Source organism: Pituophis catenifer, unplaced genomic scaffold (assembly GCF_029215685.1).
Source record: "Pituophis catenifer annectens isolate HBS135680 unplaced genomic scaffold, rPitCat1.0.hap2 SCAF_1, whole genome shotgun sequence".
Classification (NCBI taxonomy): domain Eukaryota; kingdom Metazoa; phylum Chordata; class Lepidosauria; order Squamata; family Colubridae; genus Pituophis; species Pituophis catenifer.
In genome coordinates, this window is record NW_027256881.1 from 116238953 (window position 1) to 116257102 (window position 18150).

General features: G+C 37.1%; 1 protein-coding gene across 5 annotated transcripts in view; it reads right to left on the reverse strand.

The window, feature by feature from the left end:
* Window positions 1–622: 622 nt before the first annotated feature.
* MYO6 (myosin VI) overlaps window positions 623–18150 on the reverse strand; it is a 79386-nt gene continuing 61858 nt past the window's right edge. For 2 of the 5 annotated variants that reach the window (XM_070954439.1, XM_070954430.1), the window contains exons 23-32: window positions 17900–17990; window positions 15666–15816; window positions 14586–14794; window positions 14077–14155; window positions 10252–10412; window positions 7631–7734; window positions 5458–5589; window positions 3897–3923; window positions 1576–1797; window positions 623–822 (exon numbers count right to left, since the gene is read on the reverse strand). In XM_070954439.1, coding sequence (XP_070810540.1) covers window positions 623–822; window positions 1576–1797; window positions 3897–3923; window positions 5458–5589; window positions 7631–7734; window positions 10252–10412; window positions 14077–14155; window positions 14586–14794; window positions 15666–15816; window positions 17900–17990 — 1376 coding nt within the window. Of the gene's footprint in view, window positions 823–1575; window positions 1798–3896; window positions 3924–5457; window positions 5590–7630; window positions 7735–8350; window positions 8390–8743; window positions 8774–10251; window positions 10413–14076; window positions 14156–14585; window positions 14795–15665; window positions 15817–17899; window positions 17991–18150 lie in introns of all 5 variants that reach the window. The other 3 variants (XM_070954415.1, XM_070954423.1, XM_070954445.1) reach the window with 3 other exon arrangements.

Below are 18150 nucleotides of genomic sequence, written 5' to 3' on the forward strand. Positions count from 1 at the left end.
CACATTTTCCCAAAATGCTTGTTTGCAAGTGATGTTGAAGGGTTATCTTTCACCTTTATAGGAGTCTACTTTAATTTTTGTACATTAAAAGTTAAGAACATTAAGGCCTCACAGTTCTAGTTAGCCTAGTGTAAAGAAAACACGGCTTCTTCTACTTTGTGGAAACTCATTTTTCCAGATAGTATCTGGGAAGTGTGTTACAGAAGATAAAATGCCATTTTGGATAGTTCTAAACTACATATTGGTAGTATGTTATGCTACATCAGGGATGGTGGTCTCTAATTCTCCAACCACTGCTGGACTTATACCCCATAGCACTGACTATGATAGTTGGGGTTGACAGATGTTGAAACCCAGCACGATAGGAGAATCGTAGATTTACCATTTCTGCTCTATATTACAGTATTATTTGTATTATCATATGCTGGCCTAAAGCAAACAACATACTTGACTGAAAGAAAAATTTAGATCTTGAGAATGAATGAGCTGACTACACAAATTAAGACATCAAAAGTACAAACTAAAAATCGACACATTAGTAAAATCGGTTTATATTAAACATCTCTACATGATTATGGAATGTTAAAAGTTCCGCTGTACTCAAAAGGTGCAAAATAACTATTTATTTCAACAAGTTCTGCAGCATAGCAGTTGCATAAGTCGGCCGAGCTTGTTTGCTCTCAATTGCATTTTGAAGATATTGGATTCCACCACAGCGTTCCCAAATCTCTTCAAACTGCCGTGGCAAAATTTCAGCACCTCGCTTACGAGTCAGGCCAGTTTCTTCAAGGTTCAGCTCACACATCTCCATGTCATCCTTGCCTGGAATGAAGGAAACCCCAGATTTTACAAAAGTTATAATGCAAGCCTACCTTTTTTAGTTTTGGACACATGCAAAATTGAGAACAAAACTATAGCAAGCGCTAGCTTCTTTCCCAAACGTATTGTCTTTAGAGGAAAAGACCTACAACTATCCAAATTCTTGTAATTCTTGTTTAATCCTCCAATCACCTATATCTCAAATACTTGGAATCTTTGAGATCCATAATGCAAGAGGAAATGTGAATCGATAAAATAAGTTGTAACCAACTTTGCATCGCAATCAGTTTTGATAGCAGGAAATAATAACAACCTTATTATTGCAGAGATGAACATGCATTTCATATCAAGAAAGACATTGATTTTATATATTTATCATGTTTTATGTTTATAATATGTAAATTTCTAGGCGTAATTTTGGAGTATCAAAACCCAACACATAAACAAATGTTAATCTACTACTTACTACTTCTCTCAAGGGAGAAGCTGGAAAATTAATTAATTAATCATTCATTCATTCATTCATTCATTCATTCATTCATTCATTCATTCGCTGTTCATCTCATTATCCAAAGGAACTTGAGCTTTGTTTATTTTTCAGATTCTTCTGAAAGTGAAGACAATCTTTTTAAATAAGACAATATTTTGCTTTGCAGTATAATTCAGATCTTGATTTACCGTTAGTACATCGTCTCAATAAACAAAGCCTACCTTTCCAACTTTATTTAAAAAAACGAAAATGAAACACATACTAACCAGCTACTAGCAAAATGGGTTGCTTATCAGGATGAAGTTCCATTTGACGAGCAATCCATGGTCCATCAAAGTGAGCATACCACCAGCCTTTTTTCTTATTCTGTGGATCCTTGTATTGATCTGCTGGGCGGATGAAAGGAATTCGGAAATATCGCTGTTGCCGGTTCATTTCGATCTCTTGCTGCTGTCTAACGGACAACTGACTTGCTGGATTCTGCTGAGCTGTAAGGAATAATTACAGTTAAAATTTGTAGCCAAGATCAAAACCAGTCTTCATTACCATCACCTTTTTTAAAAAGTCTGTGCAGAAAAGTAGGACAAGTTTGAAAATACTTTCAGTAAAGACAAAATAGTGAAAGAAGATCTTGCATTGCCCACAACATTTTTTGAAATAACATGGATTTCGTTTCAGCCATGGAAACAAATGTTTGACCATGGATCCCAGCTGAGGAATCTAATCAATGAAGTTAAGTATGCTGGACAAATGAAGAAGGAGCATTCCAAATTATTAAAAGTACACTATAATCCCAATGGCAAAGGTCCAATAAATACGTTTTTACAATTTTTGAAGTGTAAGCCACTCAGAATCATTGACTCAGATGGGTGACTATGGAAATTGAATGAATGAATCAATGTCTATGTAACACAGTGCTGGAATATAATTCTCAAAGCATATTTTTTTTGCAAAGAAAATTGCCTCCCAACCTGGGAAAAAAGCAAAGTGAAAGGATGTGAAAAAAAAGATATTGTTATAGATGGAGAAAAAAGAACCACTTGAGTCATTTGCAGACTGTTAAGATGTTTAATTTAATAGCTGGAACAGTAAAGTGTGTGATGGGCCAGAAAGCACAGTTGTAGTTGATTGGTTGGAGAGTGTTGGTTCTTGTATGAGGCAATCTATGTTATGATTGGTTACTGTGGGTGTAAAGGGGGAGTTTCCCTTTTCCCCCGTCCTTTTCTTCTGTGTGCTCTGTATGCGCCGGGATTTACCTGACAATTTACTTCATGATATTAGTGTGTGCCTGACTATCTTGTATGCTGTAAATATAGATATTAAATATATTTATTCATATAAAGCTACAAGTTCATGTCAGTGTCTCTGACTTCATTTGTACACCTGCTGCGCAATTCCCTGACACAGACTCACGTTAAAAACGTTTCTGACTTTTCAGGTTTCAAGTATGAGATTTCAAATGCAAGGTTGTTGTGGACAATTGCAGAGAAAGCAGTTCAGTTATTCATGAGAGGACACTTTTCTTTCTATTCCAGTTTATGGAAGGAATTAACAATGAATAATTTTAACTACAAGTTAAATAATTATAAATAAAAAATCTGGTTTTAGTTGAATAAAGAGGGATGAAGCTACAGTCACATCAAATGTGTTTATTTGCCCTCCTTATTTCTAGATAAACTGTTGATTACTGGAACAGGAAAAAAAATGTTCAAAATATTGTGTTTATACATACAGAAGTAGCCGTTGTTTATCCTGCTATAAAAGGCAATATCTGTTAAAGTATTTCTCATCGTTAGTATCAGTAGACATTAAAGCAGCTCATCCATGAAAAGCAAATGGGTAAAAAAAGACCTTTTTCATATTAACCAGCCTTCAGTCATAATTATGTATCATTTGACACGACAAACATAAGCAAAAGCCCACATACTTTTATTTGTTTAAAAAAATTGTTTTAAAAAAGTGAAATTGGTTTTCAATTGATGAATCGATTCGCCAGGCAATTCATCATTTTCAAGACATCCTCTTGCTGCATTCTGCAGCTAATGGAAACTGGCTACCCATTGCCTGAATTAACATATAGGACAGTGTCCATCTTGAGCTCTTTGTTTGGTATGTAGAGGTCTTTTTTCCTCATTCTCATGCACAGCTGCCCTCACCCAAAAGATAATCAACATAGTGAAGAAAAGCGCTTTCCTCACAACAAAGGTAATTATTTTCTCTCCCTAAAACAAGTTCCTAAGTGTTAGGCTTTGTTCCAAATGTTAGTTGATTAGTACCAGTTTCAATGTTTTGCTACAAGGGGAAAGTATTTTCTCTTGGCAGAAGAAAGGAATTAAAATTAAACCAGTATACACATTTTTATTGAAATAAATTATTCGTTTCTGTAAATAATGCCAAAATTCTTAAGAGAGTGTGAATATTCCTGCTGTCCAATATCTTTACCAACAATTCTTTAATTATATTTAAAACAGACCATATGAATGTTTCTAAAGAACAAATATAACTGTAGCAAAACACAATTGTGTTAGTGAAGTGGCTTCTATTTCCTCCCCTTTTTTCTAATTAGATGAAATAACCTCCCACTTACTTGAGTTGTTCAAAAATGGTGCAAAATCTGAAAACAAAATTTAATACTGAGCATGCAAGAGAAAATGAGACCATTGATCAATGGGGAAAACTTCCTTTTCGGGTGTCCAATAAGTTGTGTCTTGATGGCCATGATCGGCCATCCCTTGGAATGGCTTCAACATAAGAAATCAATGGAAGAGGACAAGAGCACTGTTTTTATTAAATGAATGCAAAGCAAAAAAAGGGCTTCAATTTATTTTTTTTTAAAGAAAAGGAATTTTGCCAATATCAAATATGGAGGGGCATAATAATTCCATCATTTACATACAATGCCATCATAAACTGCAACCTAAAACATATAATGCCATCTAGGAAAAACTACAAAGGAAGACAATAACTTTAATAACTTACTTCTGGCTGCCTAAGGTGGCCTTTTGTTATCTCAAGGGCTACTAGATATGATGACAATATATTACATCCATTATAGAATGCTTGCAGATTTCCTACAGGTCTGTAAGTGGGGATAGAATGCTGGATCAGATCAGCCTTGGATTTTAGTTTAGTTTAGTTTATTATATTTATATACCGCCCTTCTGAGTCTCCCGAAGGACTCAGGGTGGTGAACAGCCATGGTAAAAACAATATACAACAAAAATTTAAAAACTTAATTAAAATAATTCAATCATTGGCTGAATTTAAAACACCCAACTAAAATCATTTTAACCAACAGGGCTCTTATAGATGGGTAAAAACAGCCCAGATCCATTTCTCAGAATCCATGCTATATCCTGGTTCCCATTCTCCCAATATTCAGTTTCAGAATCAGAACAATCTGGTCTAGCCACTTGAGATAATTCTCTGCACCCCAAAATCTCACTCTATCTCAGCAACATGTACAACAAAGGTCAAGCCATTTCTTAGAAAAAGTTCATTTGGCTATCCCATGTATTATCTGATACAAGCCACATGGTTCCTTAATTTGGTTTTCTGAAATAGCACAGCTTCTTCCCCTTTGAAAAACATGGAAGTCTGAGTTAGACACGCAACAACAAACACTCTTCTACTTGAAGAGCATGCTCTGTACCACCTGGTGCCAACTATGATTATGGATGTCACTGTGTCCACAAACCTTTACCACGGTTCCTGCCAAGTGCTGTGGCCCAAGTGACTTTTATTTAAACTATTGTGATAAGAAGAAATTAAAAATCACCTGGCTTGTAGCAAAACAAAGCTACAAACATCTGGATGGTGCTTAGTTAAGCACCAATTACTACTAAATTAGCAATATACTATTATACTTGTTTCTAAATAGGAATACTCTATTACTAGCTTCCTTCACTAATCCATCATATTTAGCCTGGCCTTTTATCTCAGCCCTAGAACTGAAATTATCTCAACCTGCAATCCATCCAATGCTATTGGGTTAGGATGCTGCCCATGAATTTAGTCAATGCGGTAAAAATAAGCTCCTCAATATTCTCTAGGCACTTTTGCTCACAAGGATACTTTCCTTCCATATACTCACACACTTTTGTATGTATGGGGGGGAGAGGAGGGGTTAAATTAAGATTTTCCCTTACCGTAATCAGTCACTGATTTGGGAGCCCGCTGTTCCATTTCAGTATTGCGTTTCTTGTTCTTGGCCTTCCAAGCATGATAAACCTTAAGCCGCCTATGAAACTCTTCTCTGCAAGCTGCCAGCAATTCAATATCTTTGATCCAGGAAAAGCACCAGGAGTGGAATAAATGAGAAACAAGTGAAAAAAGCAAATAGATGAATATGTTTATGAATTTGTTGACATGGAAAAAATTAGTTCACAGATCCTTATATTTACAATATGACACACATATATACAGGGTGCATAAACTGGTAATTGTACAAAAAAAGAAGGAAAATTTTCTAAAGCTTACATTCATAAAATATCCATTTTGTTATTTTCAAATGTTATCTAATTATTCTGCTATTTCAGAGGCCCTTTCAGAGATCAAGAAAAACGAAGGCCTCTTCCAGCTTTTGAGGCTCATAGTCAAAATGTTATGTATGTTTGTATGTTTCTTTCTGAGACATTAGAACCTTTATTTTATTTTGTTGATGTTAAATGAACACATACACATTGCCTAAATATCATATTCCCTTTGAGCCTCGAGCTCAGCCCAATTGATCCTCCCCTTCCTGCTGAATTGATATATATGGTACATGAGGAAAAGAGGGTTTAAATACAGAGAGCATAGCCATTAGATCCCTATCCAATGAGACCTGCGCTAAATTACATGGTGCAGAGAAAGCTGCTGCCTCAGAAGTTAGACAAATCAAACAAAAGTATATGTTTCGTGATTTTCTATAAAGCCTCTCCACCCCCACAACATACACAAACACACCCTGCCAAGCTCTGAAAAAGTCAATATGGAGATCTCAGGATTTGGGGGCTCTCGATTTCAACCGGATTAATGATTATTCTGCTATTTCAGAGGCCCTTTCAGAGATCAAGAAAAACCAAGACCTCTTCCAGCTTTTGAGGCTCCCGCTCAAAATCAAAATTATGTGTGTGTTGCTTTGTTTCTTTCTGAGGCTATTTTACAGTCTCTGTGTGTGTGTGTGTGTGTGTGTGTGTGTGTGTGTTTGTGTCCATGTGTGTATCTGTCTTTGAGTCAGTCTTGACTCCTGGGGACTGCATGCAGTGTTTTTAACAACACTTTTGAAAATGGTTTGTCACTGTCTTTTTCTTAAACTGAGGGAAAGTAACTAACTCAAAGTCACCCAGCTGGCTTTGTACCCAAGGTGAGACTAGAACTCACAGTCTCAGAGTTTCTACCCAGTGCTTTTATTACACTAAAATGGCTCTCAGTGAGCCAATATAATATCTACCTGTCTAATTGCTGCCTATTTAGGAACTGAGTAGCTCAGCACCTGCTTTGCCTGCAAAAAGTCCACTGTGTAATCCCCATCATCTGCAAGGAGGGATGGAAAGCTACTGCCAGACAGCTTGATAATACTGGCTAGACAAACTAATGGATTAATTAGGAATAAGGCATATCCCTATCTTTCCCTAATTACAAGATTTAATATCACATCCAATTTAGTATGAGCGTGTTTTCCCTTTTAAAGAAAAATAGGATATGTAGACAGATCTGAACTAGTATCCTACCTTGGGGAAAAGAAAGGAGAGTTCATTGCATTTAACAGGCCCCTTATTTAATCTGTAGCTGTCAATCTTGAGCTTGCTAGAAACAACTCTGCAAAAGCTAGGAACATCTGATACAAGCTGTATAGGCAGACTACAGCCTTCCAGGTTCTCATCTCCAACACTTCCAGTGACATCTGAATGAGTGAAAGCTTTCAGGTTCATGAATTGCACTCAACTTTAAATGTAAATGGTTGATATTGACAATAGACCAATCAAACTATTTAAAAGTCATTAGCAATAAACATTTTAGATTAAGTTTAAATGTAATGACTTTGCATTATATTCAGTTAATTAACCCTGCTGGTTCTTACATGTGGCTTAGTTTTGAATGCTTCACCCTTTCTTTTCTTTTGACATATGGAGCTGTTTAAAGTAACTTTGCTCAAGGCATTTTCTCCTTTAGAGCTGAATAAAGAATTATTTAGTGATCCAAGGCCTTTTTTTTTTTAAAAAAAAAAAGAATGGTATCAATTCATTATATAGCTTTCAAAATTGTGAGAGAGAGAAAAAAATTCCAAATATTGATGTATCCTGACACACCCTACATTTGAAACAGGACAACACCCACCACAAGAGGTATTGATTGTATCTCGTAGGTCTGCATACTTCCACTTGCTAAGGTCATGCTTTTTAATGCCAGCTGCAGCTTTGGTAGCTTGAACTGAAGGTCCCCTAAACACATCCAAAGAAACAAAAAATATAGAAATATTCAAGAAAGGAACAACTGAGGTCAAGAATGCAAAGTGGAAAGAAGGACTCATCAAAAAAAGACAGGTGCAAAGATTGGTAACATCCAAGACATGCTTCTTAGGCATATTTATTTAAGAGAAAAGGAAAATTAGATTGCAAATTACTAATTTACAAACTAATCATAAATGTCATCTGAAATTTTAAACAGTTTCTGAAAAAACCAAATGGATACATTATGTGAAGACCTAGTTCTCTATGCAAAGGTCTAATGCTGGGAAACTAAGAATTCTAAATTTAGGAATGTTTGACATTGCATCCCAGTTTTTAAAGAAGAGAGAACAGATTAATTCTCCTTGAGCAAAATAATAGCAAAACTTTATCAAAAAGTAATTCCTATTCATGCAATTCATAAGTATAATAGTGAATTAGAAAGGAAATGGGTACTAAAGTAATGCAGTGAATGAATCTTGATTAGAATGTATATTTTTTACATAAATGAATTAAATGGAATTTATAAATTAGCTGTCTTTTAATTTATCTTATAGTTATTGAATTTGGTGATTAAACTGATTTCTTTCTGGCAATCAATTACACCCACCTAGATAAGTATTCTGATATTTCTTTGACCATTTGTTCCCTATAAAAACATGAGGAATGTATGTTAGGGAGTTAGGATACAAGATTTAATGCATTATTTTTATAATAGTAACGGATAACATAGTATAATAGATACTCTGAATTAACCAGTTTTGTATGTTTAATCTTACAGATATGCAATATTTAAATCACAAGCATTTGCACCTATATATAATTGATCTGACAGACTGATACTCAAATGGAGTGTATTGATTGCATGCTCAAATTGTGATTAATTAGGAAAAATTAAAGTGAATTATTTTGCAAATTGCTTTTAAAGTGAACATTGGAATAATTTTACCCTCCCGCTCTCAATTTTTATAGAATTTCCCAAAAGGGAAAAATGTTTTCATACGCGGTCATTTGACACCTTGTTCCATTGAGTCTGCGAACAGAACATATTTAGGTTAGTCTGAAGTTCTCCTAAATTGGGCACTGATGTACAACATTACAAGATCATCCTGGACACAAAATGATGTTCTTATAAGATCACCAGGAATCTGGTTTCAACAAGTGGTGTTAAACATTTATTTAGGTTGTTAAATGATAGATGCATTTACTTTTCCTTTCTCTCACCACCATTACAGGTCTACAATCATCCCATAAGGTACTTCACAAGGTAAGAAGGGGATTGGCTTGAAGTCTCATTATAAACATCACAGAATAGAGGCACTGGAACCCACCTCCTTTCAATCCCAAACTATAGCTTTCATCAAACAAAACTCAATGATGGGAAAATTGTTCTCAAACTCATACCCAACAAAAAAATAAATACTCAGATAAACATATCTGCTTAAAAAGAAGCTGCTTCTTATGCTAAGTGTTTGAGAGAATATCTAAAAACTAAGAAAGAATGCATGTGATCAAATGGTTTATTCCAGGCAGGCAGGCAGGTAAGGGGGGGGGGGGGGAGGAAGAAAAAAATTTCACCGCGCAAAAATGCTGTCTCATTTTTGATATGACACTGATCTGTCTTTTAGGGTTGCAAGCATAATAAGAATAATAAGTAAGTAAGGCAGTCTAAATGTTAGGTAGGTTTCCACATTACACTAACAAAGAAGGTACTCTGTTTGGGTTTGATATGCATATTGGGTGAATCTGGCCAAACACGATTTAATACAAAAACAAAGTTTTTCTGAACTTGATGTATGAGTCCCAGTATTAATTCTTCTTGAAGAGCAATTTATGAGGAACTAAAATGGAATTAATCCACACCAATATGGGCCAGGAAAATTTTCAAATGGCAAATCCTTTCATTGTAGTCTTTATTGCTTGAAGCACAGTATCAAAGGACACTATTTGACCAAGGGTCCAAACTTGGCAACTATGAGACTTGTGGACTTCAACTCCCAGAATTCTCAGAAAGTTGCCGAGTTTCAAGATCCTTGGCTTAGGCTGAACTGGGATGGAGAGGCATAACAAAATTCCTAAAAGAATTTTTCCTTTTTTCCTCTTTCCATAAAGTTCAGAAACTGCTCTCTGAACTATACTCCCAAATCTTTGACAAAACATAGGTAGTACGGATGCCTAACTAACATCTGTTATAGCAGCTTCCCCATATTGGCACCCTCCAGATATTCTCTAAGTCAAATCACAATATTCAGAATTGCTTACAGCAATGGCTAAAAGCTATCCTTGATGAGAAACTGAGGAACTGCAACCCCAACATAATTGGCTGGCAGAAAGTTGAGGAAAACTGTGGTATAGAATAGCCTCTAGATTATGAGTGTTCAAATACAGGAAGATATGCAGAATCATGTTACCTTAATTTAATGACAGTGTTCTCATTATCGTCATCATTATTATACAACTTATTATACAACTGCCTTTTCCAGCAGCAGCATCACCAATGAAGTACAATACCTGCGCAAACTTGGGTCCAGCTGAGCCTCATCGTTGATGAGCTCAGATTCGCTTTGGGCAATTCGCAAAGCCAGCTCGTGATCTCTGCGCTCTTGTTCGAGAATGGTTTGCTGCTGACTCGCTTCTTCACGTTCTTTGGCCAGCTGAGCCTCAACTTCAGCCTGCAGAGCCATGAAAAAGATAACTTAACCAAAATATCTATTTTTCCATTGATACTGAACAGAAGGACTGTCTAGCTAGATCCAATACAGCATGCTAGAAGCCATGCCAGCTAGGATTTTTAGAACTATAAGAAATACCAGTTTGTGGTTTGCAATTACAATCGAACCCAATTATGTGCAAATGGTTACTGCTATTCAGTCATAATTCATTACAACCAATAGATGAAGCAAACGAAGGTTCAAACAATCTTAAAAGGTAAAGTCTCCATCAAGTTAATTTTAACTCCTTCATTAAAAAGAAAAAAAAACTTCTTCATGAAAATAATCTGCCATTGACTTCTGTTTTTTCTTTTCTTTTGTATTGTAGCCTTGCATTCCCTGCAGTTCCTTGGATGTTTCCTCTCTGAATATTAAGTACTAAATTTCCCAACCTCAAACAAGTTGGCCAGGCACTGAGACTTCTTTAAATAGGAGCCTCTTAATTTACCCTAAACTTATTTAATTTAAAAAATACAAAACTATAAGGAGTCCAGTCTGACTGATACTTAAAACTGCACTACAAACTATAAATTAGACTAGCTGTATCAGAAACAACCTTGATTTCAAATTTGGGTGGGCAGAGGCATGGACAGAGAAGAAATTATTCTGTACAGGTAGCCCTCGACTTTAAAAAGGTTCATTTAGTGACCATTCAAAGTTAACAACGGCACTGAAAAAAGAGACTTATGACCATTTTTCACACTTATGACTATTGCAGTGTCTCCATGGTCACAGGATCAAAATTCAGATGCTTGGCAACTGACTCTTACTTATGACCGTTGCTTTGTCCCAAGGTTATGTGAACCCCTTTTGTGACCTTCTGATCAGTAAAGTCAATGGGGAATCCAGATTCATTTAACAAACGTAATTTAACAAATGCAATGATTCACTTAACAACTGTGGCAAGAAAAGTTATAAAATGGGGCAAAGTCACTTAACAACATAAATTTTGGGCTCAATCATGGTTGTAACTCAAGGACTTCCTGTATCATTCATAAGATGTCAGATGGTCAATATCTCAAAATATTTTAATTTATCTTAAGCTGTAGCTTTTATTAATACTGTATTTTTGATTATATTTGTTATTCTGATTATTGCTACTGTAGCATCCATTTAGATAAATAAACAAATCTCTTGGCTCAACATTTTTAATATTTTCCTGTATATTGGTCCACCTCTGGAAAGCTGCTGAAAAGTAATACAGTTGTAAGCTAAATACTTTTTTGGAGTGGTAAATGGACTTAGTAATTCAGCTCACTACTTTTGATAATAATTAAAATCCCTAAGTCCAGTGAAGTAGATAAATAAGCAGAGCTACTGAAAGATGAGAGAATTAAATCCTTTAATGCTGAAGTTCTTAAAGTCATACTCAGAAAATTGATTTTAATAAAGCAGATTAAAATTTACAATTAATAAGAAGGAATAGAAGCAAACTCTTAATGCAGGAATGAATTAGAACTGCATATTGAAAAACAAAATAATGCCTTTGTTTAAAAAAATTCAAAAAACTTGCGAATTTAGTTGTTAAGAATGACTGATTTATCAATTGTCAGAAACTGGACAGTCATTTGTCCAGAATGGTATAGAGCAGGGGTGTCAAACTTCATTGAGGGCCGCCTCAGGGTTGTGTTTGACCTCAGGGGGCCTGGTGGGTGTGGCTATGATGGGCATGGCCAGCTCGGCATCACTCATGTCAGGGGCACCTGTGGTGGCTTGGGTGGGGTTGGGGGGAATCCACTTTTACTAGTAGTTTGTTTTGCTAGCACTCTGCCAGCGAAAACAGAGCTCAGGGGTCCTGCGTGCAACCCCCCCCCCCCCCCCGGACTCCACTGTCGGAAATGATGGCATCCTGCAGACCTCTTCTAGCGAAAAGGGCAACTGTGCACAGCCCTCCTGAGCTCTGTTTTTGCTGGCAGAGGCACTGCGGGTCAGTCCTTTGCCATTTCCAGGGCAGCCTCACGGGCCAGATCTAAGCATTCTGCAGGCCAGATCTGGCCCCCGGGCCTTGACTTTGACACCCCTAGTATAGAGACTCCTAAATGAGCAGGGAGTTGAACTACAAGACTTTCAATGTCCCTTCCAACTCTGTTATTCTGATAGCTTCTGATCATGATATTGACAAAAGTGCATGATATACTCCCAGAATATACGTCTATATAATGAATCAAGGAAAAAGTACCATGAGATCTGAAGGGAGCTTGGACAACAGAATCTGTTGGGCTAATTCTCCTGTAGCCAATTCCCCTTCTGATCATCCTAGCTGCTTTTACAGTTGGCAACGGTGGCCAGAACAGCAACTTTCTTTTTGTTATTGTTGATTGGACTGTAAAAATATTGTCCTGGCAGACTAACCAATATTGCTGAAGCCATAACAGGAAAAGGTTCTAAGCAAAAGGCAGCTGAACCAATCAAGTGCTGCCGTTGGGCAAAGGGGCGATCCTAACATAACTCTGATAATCTCACTGGGCACACCCCCATCCATCTTCTACTTTAAAATTAACCCACACTGTCAACACATGCTTAAGGAATATGATTATACTGACTGTGGCATTACCTCAGGGCCATCTCAGACACTTAGCCTGAGCAATATGCCCTGTGGTCTAGTTCCACAATGGCAGCATAAGGGTTTTTTGTTTTTTTTTTTGGTATCAAAAGACAGATTCATTCTACGATGATATATTTAATTGGCTTAAGTGATAAGATTGTAGAGAATATTGTAGTATTCTACAAGCTTCTACTTCTAATACATGAACTTCGTACATCTTATGGGAATTATGAAACTGACAGCTTAAGACTCAAGTAATCGTATTTCAGTGCATTAATGCTGATACAGTCTGAAAATTTCACTTGAACTTTCTTTTTCGAACAGCAAATCCTCGAAGTTATTCCCCTAGCCTAGCAGACTTCCTAGAACAATGAGCTGGCATCATCATTTATTCTGATCATGATATTGCCATGTAATCTTTCTTTCTGCTGTGGATGTTTTCTTATGCAGATCTGTTTTTGATTACTCAGTGTAGCATTCATCAAAAGAAAAGCTGACTAAATATGGCCTGAGAGAAAACGCTACAGAAAGGAACATCTGCTTTGCTGCTGAGACTGGAAGGAAGTCTACTAAAAAGTTATTGCCCAAGCTTGGCAAAGCATGTTGTCAAAACAGATTTCTATACCAAGACATATATGACTGACATAACCAACAAAACTTCCTAGGCAAGAAACAAAAAAAAGAGAGGTTCAGTTGATAATTAATGGTCTTCAATTGTTGGCACTATATGTATTAAGCATTAAGTATACACAAAAGGCATTGGATTTTGCCCATTCCCATTTAGATTTTATAATTTATAATTTATAACATATAATCTAAAGAGATTGCCACTTTCCTCTCCTAATAAATTAGCAGCAGAGTAGATTTTTCTGGAGTAAAATAGTTGATGGCAGTATGTCTAGTTGGATCATCCAAAAAGTTGTGCGGAGAATACAACATTGTCGTAATAGGATGGTTTGAAGACCCCCATGGGAATCAGAAGAGATCCAAGTCACCATATCTCATGCATGTGCACAGCCCATTATATCTGTGGATCAAGGTATAGGAAATGCAGCACAAGATATGCCTATTCAGCCTCACCTGAATTCTTCTTTCTTCATCCTCTCTCTTTTTCCTTTCTTCTTCTTCCAGTTTTCTCTTTGCTTCAATCTCATATTTCCTAGATGGGAAAAATTGAAATCCCATTAGATACAGACAAACATTAAAACCGTTTCACTCACTTTCCCACAAATTTTATTTTTTTCCTTTGTAACAGAACTCGGAACTGCTTGAAACAGCAGTCACTTCCAAAATACGGCTTTTGTTTAAAAAGCTGATGTTGGAGATGACCAAATTGAGCCTGAGGGAGGGGTCAAATGTGCCATAAGTCACGAGTCCCTGCATACTCACAAGAGATCTAGGTCCAGCCTACCATGAATGCTTCTCTTAACTTCCACTCATTTCCCTTGACCACTAGTTGGCCAGATTCTTATAGAGAGCGTGCAATAAATCTTTATACTCATTTGAGAATATTGAGCCTGAATCTCCTGATTTCTCCGTTGCTTGACATTTGCTTCTACCACTCTTCATCTAGATTATTTCACACTCACAGTCGCCTTTCTTCCTCTTCCTTCTTCCGACGCTGTTCCTCTTCCTCACGCCTTTTCCTTTCTTTCTCCATTTCTGCCTGGATGCGTCTCAATCTTTCGGCTTCCTCCTCTTGCTGCTTCTTTTTCTGAAGGGCACCCAAAAGTTTCTCAGAGCTTTTAACTAGGGCATCATATTCCTTCTGAATCTGTTGTCTAGGCATGACAGTGGCCTGTAAAATAAGTCGTAAAAACAATCACAATAATTTGCACATATCATGTAGTTTTAAAAAAGCAAGATAGAAAGAAAATGAACCACAGCAAGAATACGGAAACTATGTTCCTCCATCAAAGCAGCAAAATTGATGTATTAAGATTCTCCTAAGCTTTGCCCACCTATTTTGATTTGACAAACCTTATACTTCCACCTACAAGCAACTCCCCTGGTATAGTGAACACTGTTCATCATGAATGCTGAATGTAGTATTGGTACAATTAAGACTTGTAAACCCAAGTCTACACCTTCGGTCTCTTACTAAAAAGTGTTATGTCTATACCATCAAACTATAAAGGGATAAAATGGGACTTGAAATGTGTCCAGTCCTTGAAAAATGTTCCTAAAAAAAAGTATTTGAGGTCACTTGCCTTTTTGGTAGAAGATATGTGCTTGAAAGCATGCAAAGCAACATGTGTCAAAATTTGAAATGCTAGAACATTGTTGATTAAAGTTTTAAAGTCTTATAAGTGGGGGAAATCTCTGCATTCTCATCTAACCCATGAGTAGGAAAAAAAAAACAAGTGATAGAAAATTGACTGAATGATATATACGAATGGTAATATGCATTTTAAAACAAATGTGATGTCATATTCCAATTCTGTCAGCACTAAAAGTTTTGGATTGTCAAAATAAGCGAAAGAAAATAAAGCAACAATTAGGATTTGAAATGTTATAGTTGGAATTCAACTTGGTACCCTACAGATATCATCTTCAACTGCAAAAATATTTCCATGGTCTCTCTTTTGGTTGTGCACACTGAAATCAAAGACCTCTGCCAGATTCTGATACAATGTTCTTTTATTCTATAGCATAAAGGGTCCTCCTACCTTGATCTTGGCCATCAGAGCATCAATGGACATCTCAAGGTCCTTGACCTGCTTGCTCATTTCTGCCTTCCCCTCTTTGAGAGCAGTTACTACTTCATTGAATTTATATAGCCGCTGTTTCAGTGTGCGAAGCTTTATTAAACCATCTATGCTGTGAAAGGAATGTTAATATTTTAGAAATGAGAGGCAGATAACAAAACAGACAGCTATTGTTCAAACTCTGCCGCTTCGATCTGAATGAAGCCATAATAGTAGGATTACAATGGGTCTCATATTATCCATTTGGTCTACGTTGCAATTAAATTTTGGAATAAAAAATATGGACAAATAGCTTTGGAAACTCCCACAAACATAAAAAAATAGATACATTTAAAATAATAATAACTTTATTGTCATTGTATGTGTATACACAGTATACCCATACAACAAAATTCACTTAACACCCAAAGACCAGGTCCAACACACATAACAATCCCCAAACACACTCCCACCCACCACAATTCTCCACCCCTAAACCACCCAAACATATCCACACAACAGACCAAGTAATACTGTCCAACAGCTCACTGATGGTAGCCCTTTAGTTCATTGTTGAGTGTAATTATAGCTCTGGGATAAAAACTATTCAGAAAACGTGTGGTTCGAGTTTTAATTGTTCTGTATCTTCTGCCAGAAGGCAACAGTCCAAAAAGATTGTAAGCAGGATGGGAAGAGTCTCTGAGAATGTTATACAACTTCCTCAAACAGCGAGATTCAAAGATGTCGTCCAGGGCTGGTAGCTGGAGTCCAATGATATTCTGGGCAGTTTTAATGATTCTCTGTAGAGCTTTTTTGTCTGCTACAGAGCTGTCCCATACCATGCAAGAATGCCGTATGTCAGGACACTCTCAATGGTGCTGCAATAGTAGGACAGAAGTAGATGCTGAGATAGATTTATCTTCCTGAGCATTCTCAGGAAGTACAGCCTCTTCTGTGCCTTCTTCACAAGGATGTTAAATATGTTGTGCATAAATGATTACATTATATGTGTCCTGCTGGATAGGTCCATGATTGCCATGAAGGATCCCAACTTCAGGCCCTGGAGATTAAACTCTAGTACTGAAAACCTAGGATGGTCAATATGAGGGACAGCACAATTGGAACGTCAATAATACATGGGCTTATTTTTTCAAATTCAGTGAAACTCCAGTTTCTTACAAGCCGATGCAACAGATCTGTCATTTGATTCTTTTAGAACAATTAGGCCATGTTGTCTCTCCTTTTCTCCTCTCTCCTTCCAACTCTTCTATCTGAATGAGGAAAGCACTGCTAACTTCTATGTGAGAACAGTTGCTTTAGCATACATTTGGGATGTGCCATCTCTGTGTGAATATGCAAAACTACTTTTGCCATATAAGCAAGGATAGGAACGCTGTGGTTTTCCTCTTTGTGGCCCAGAGGGACTTGCCACTGGTGAATAAAGAAACACTAGCAGCAAAAATGCTGGAACGTGCTGGAATTTCTAGCATGTATACACTATTGAAACAGCAACGTCTACGCTGGCTGGGGCATGTCATGAGAATGGCTGATGGTCGGATTCTGAAAGATCTCCTGTATGAAGAATTAGTGCAGGGAAAGCACCTCAGAGGGAGACCACAGCTGTGATATAAGGATAACTGCAAGAGATACTTAAAGGCCCTGGGGATGGACATTAACAACTGGGAAACCTTGACCTCTGATCGTTCAGCTTGGAGGCTAAAGGCGCAGCATGGCCTTCTCCAATTCGAAGAGACACTTGTTCGGCAGGCTGAAGCAAAGAGGCAGTCCCAGAACCAGCAAAATCTGGGGGCTGGGCAGGGGACAGAATGTATCTGCCCTCAGTGTGGAAGGGATTGCCACTCTCGAATTGGCCTTTTTAGTCACACTAGATGCTGTTTTAGGAGCACGTTTTTCCAGAGCACGATACCATAGTCTCTTGAGACTGAAGGATGCCAATGATCAGCAAAAATGGGAAGATTTAACCGTCTACATTGTTTCTAAGTAGAAGCTTTGAAAGAGAAGATATGGCAATATCCTGACCAAGTAACTCGAGGGCTGGTCCTTTGATACCAGTTTCCACAAATTGTGACTGCACTAATGATATTATGAGTCCAGGTGTATGAGTGCCTGGGAATCCTTCCCATTACTATTCAGCACCTCATGAGATTTACTAGCAAATAGGACACAGTGAGTATTTATATAAGTCTTCTTCTTACCGTGGTTGATGCCTTCTCTTGCATAGCCACATACGAATTGTCTTTTGTATTTTAATACAGGCACTTGCTCTGTACTTGATTTTGTTTTTCACTGAAAATAAAAGGAGGGGAAAAGTGAGAGAAACCTCATCAACAAATGTCTAAATACAGAACCCGCTATTTTGGGGGGGGGGGGATGGATGGATGGATGGCTAGACAAACAGAGAGTTATATAGATTTTTACTACTGGATAAAATTTTGCGGATAAATCT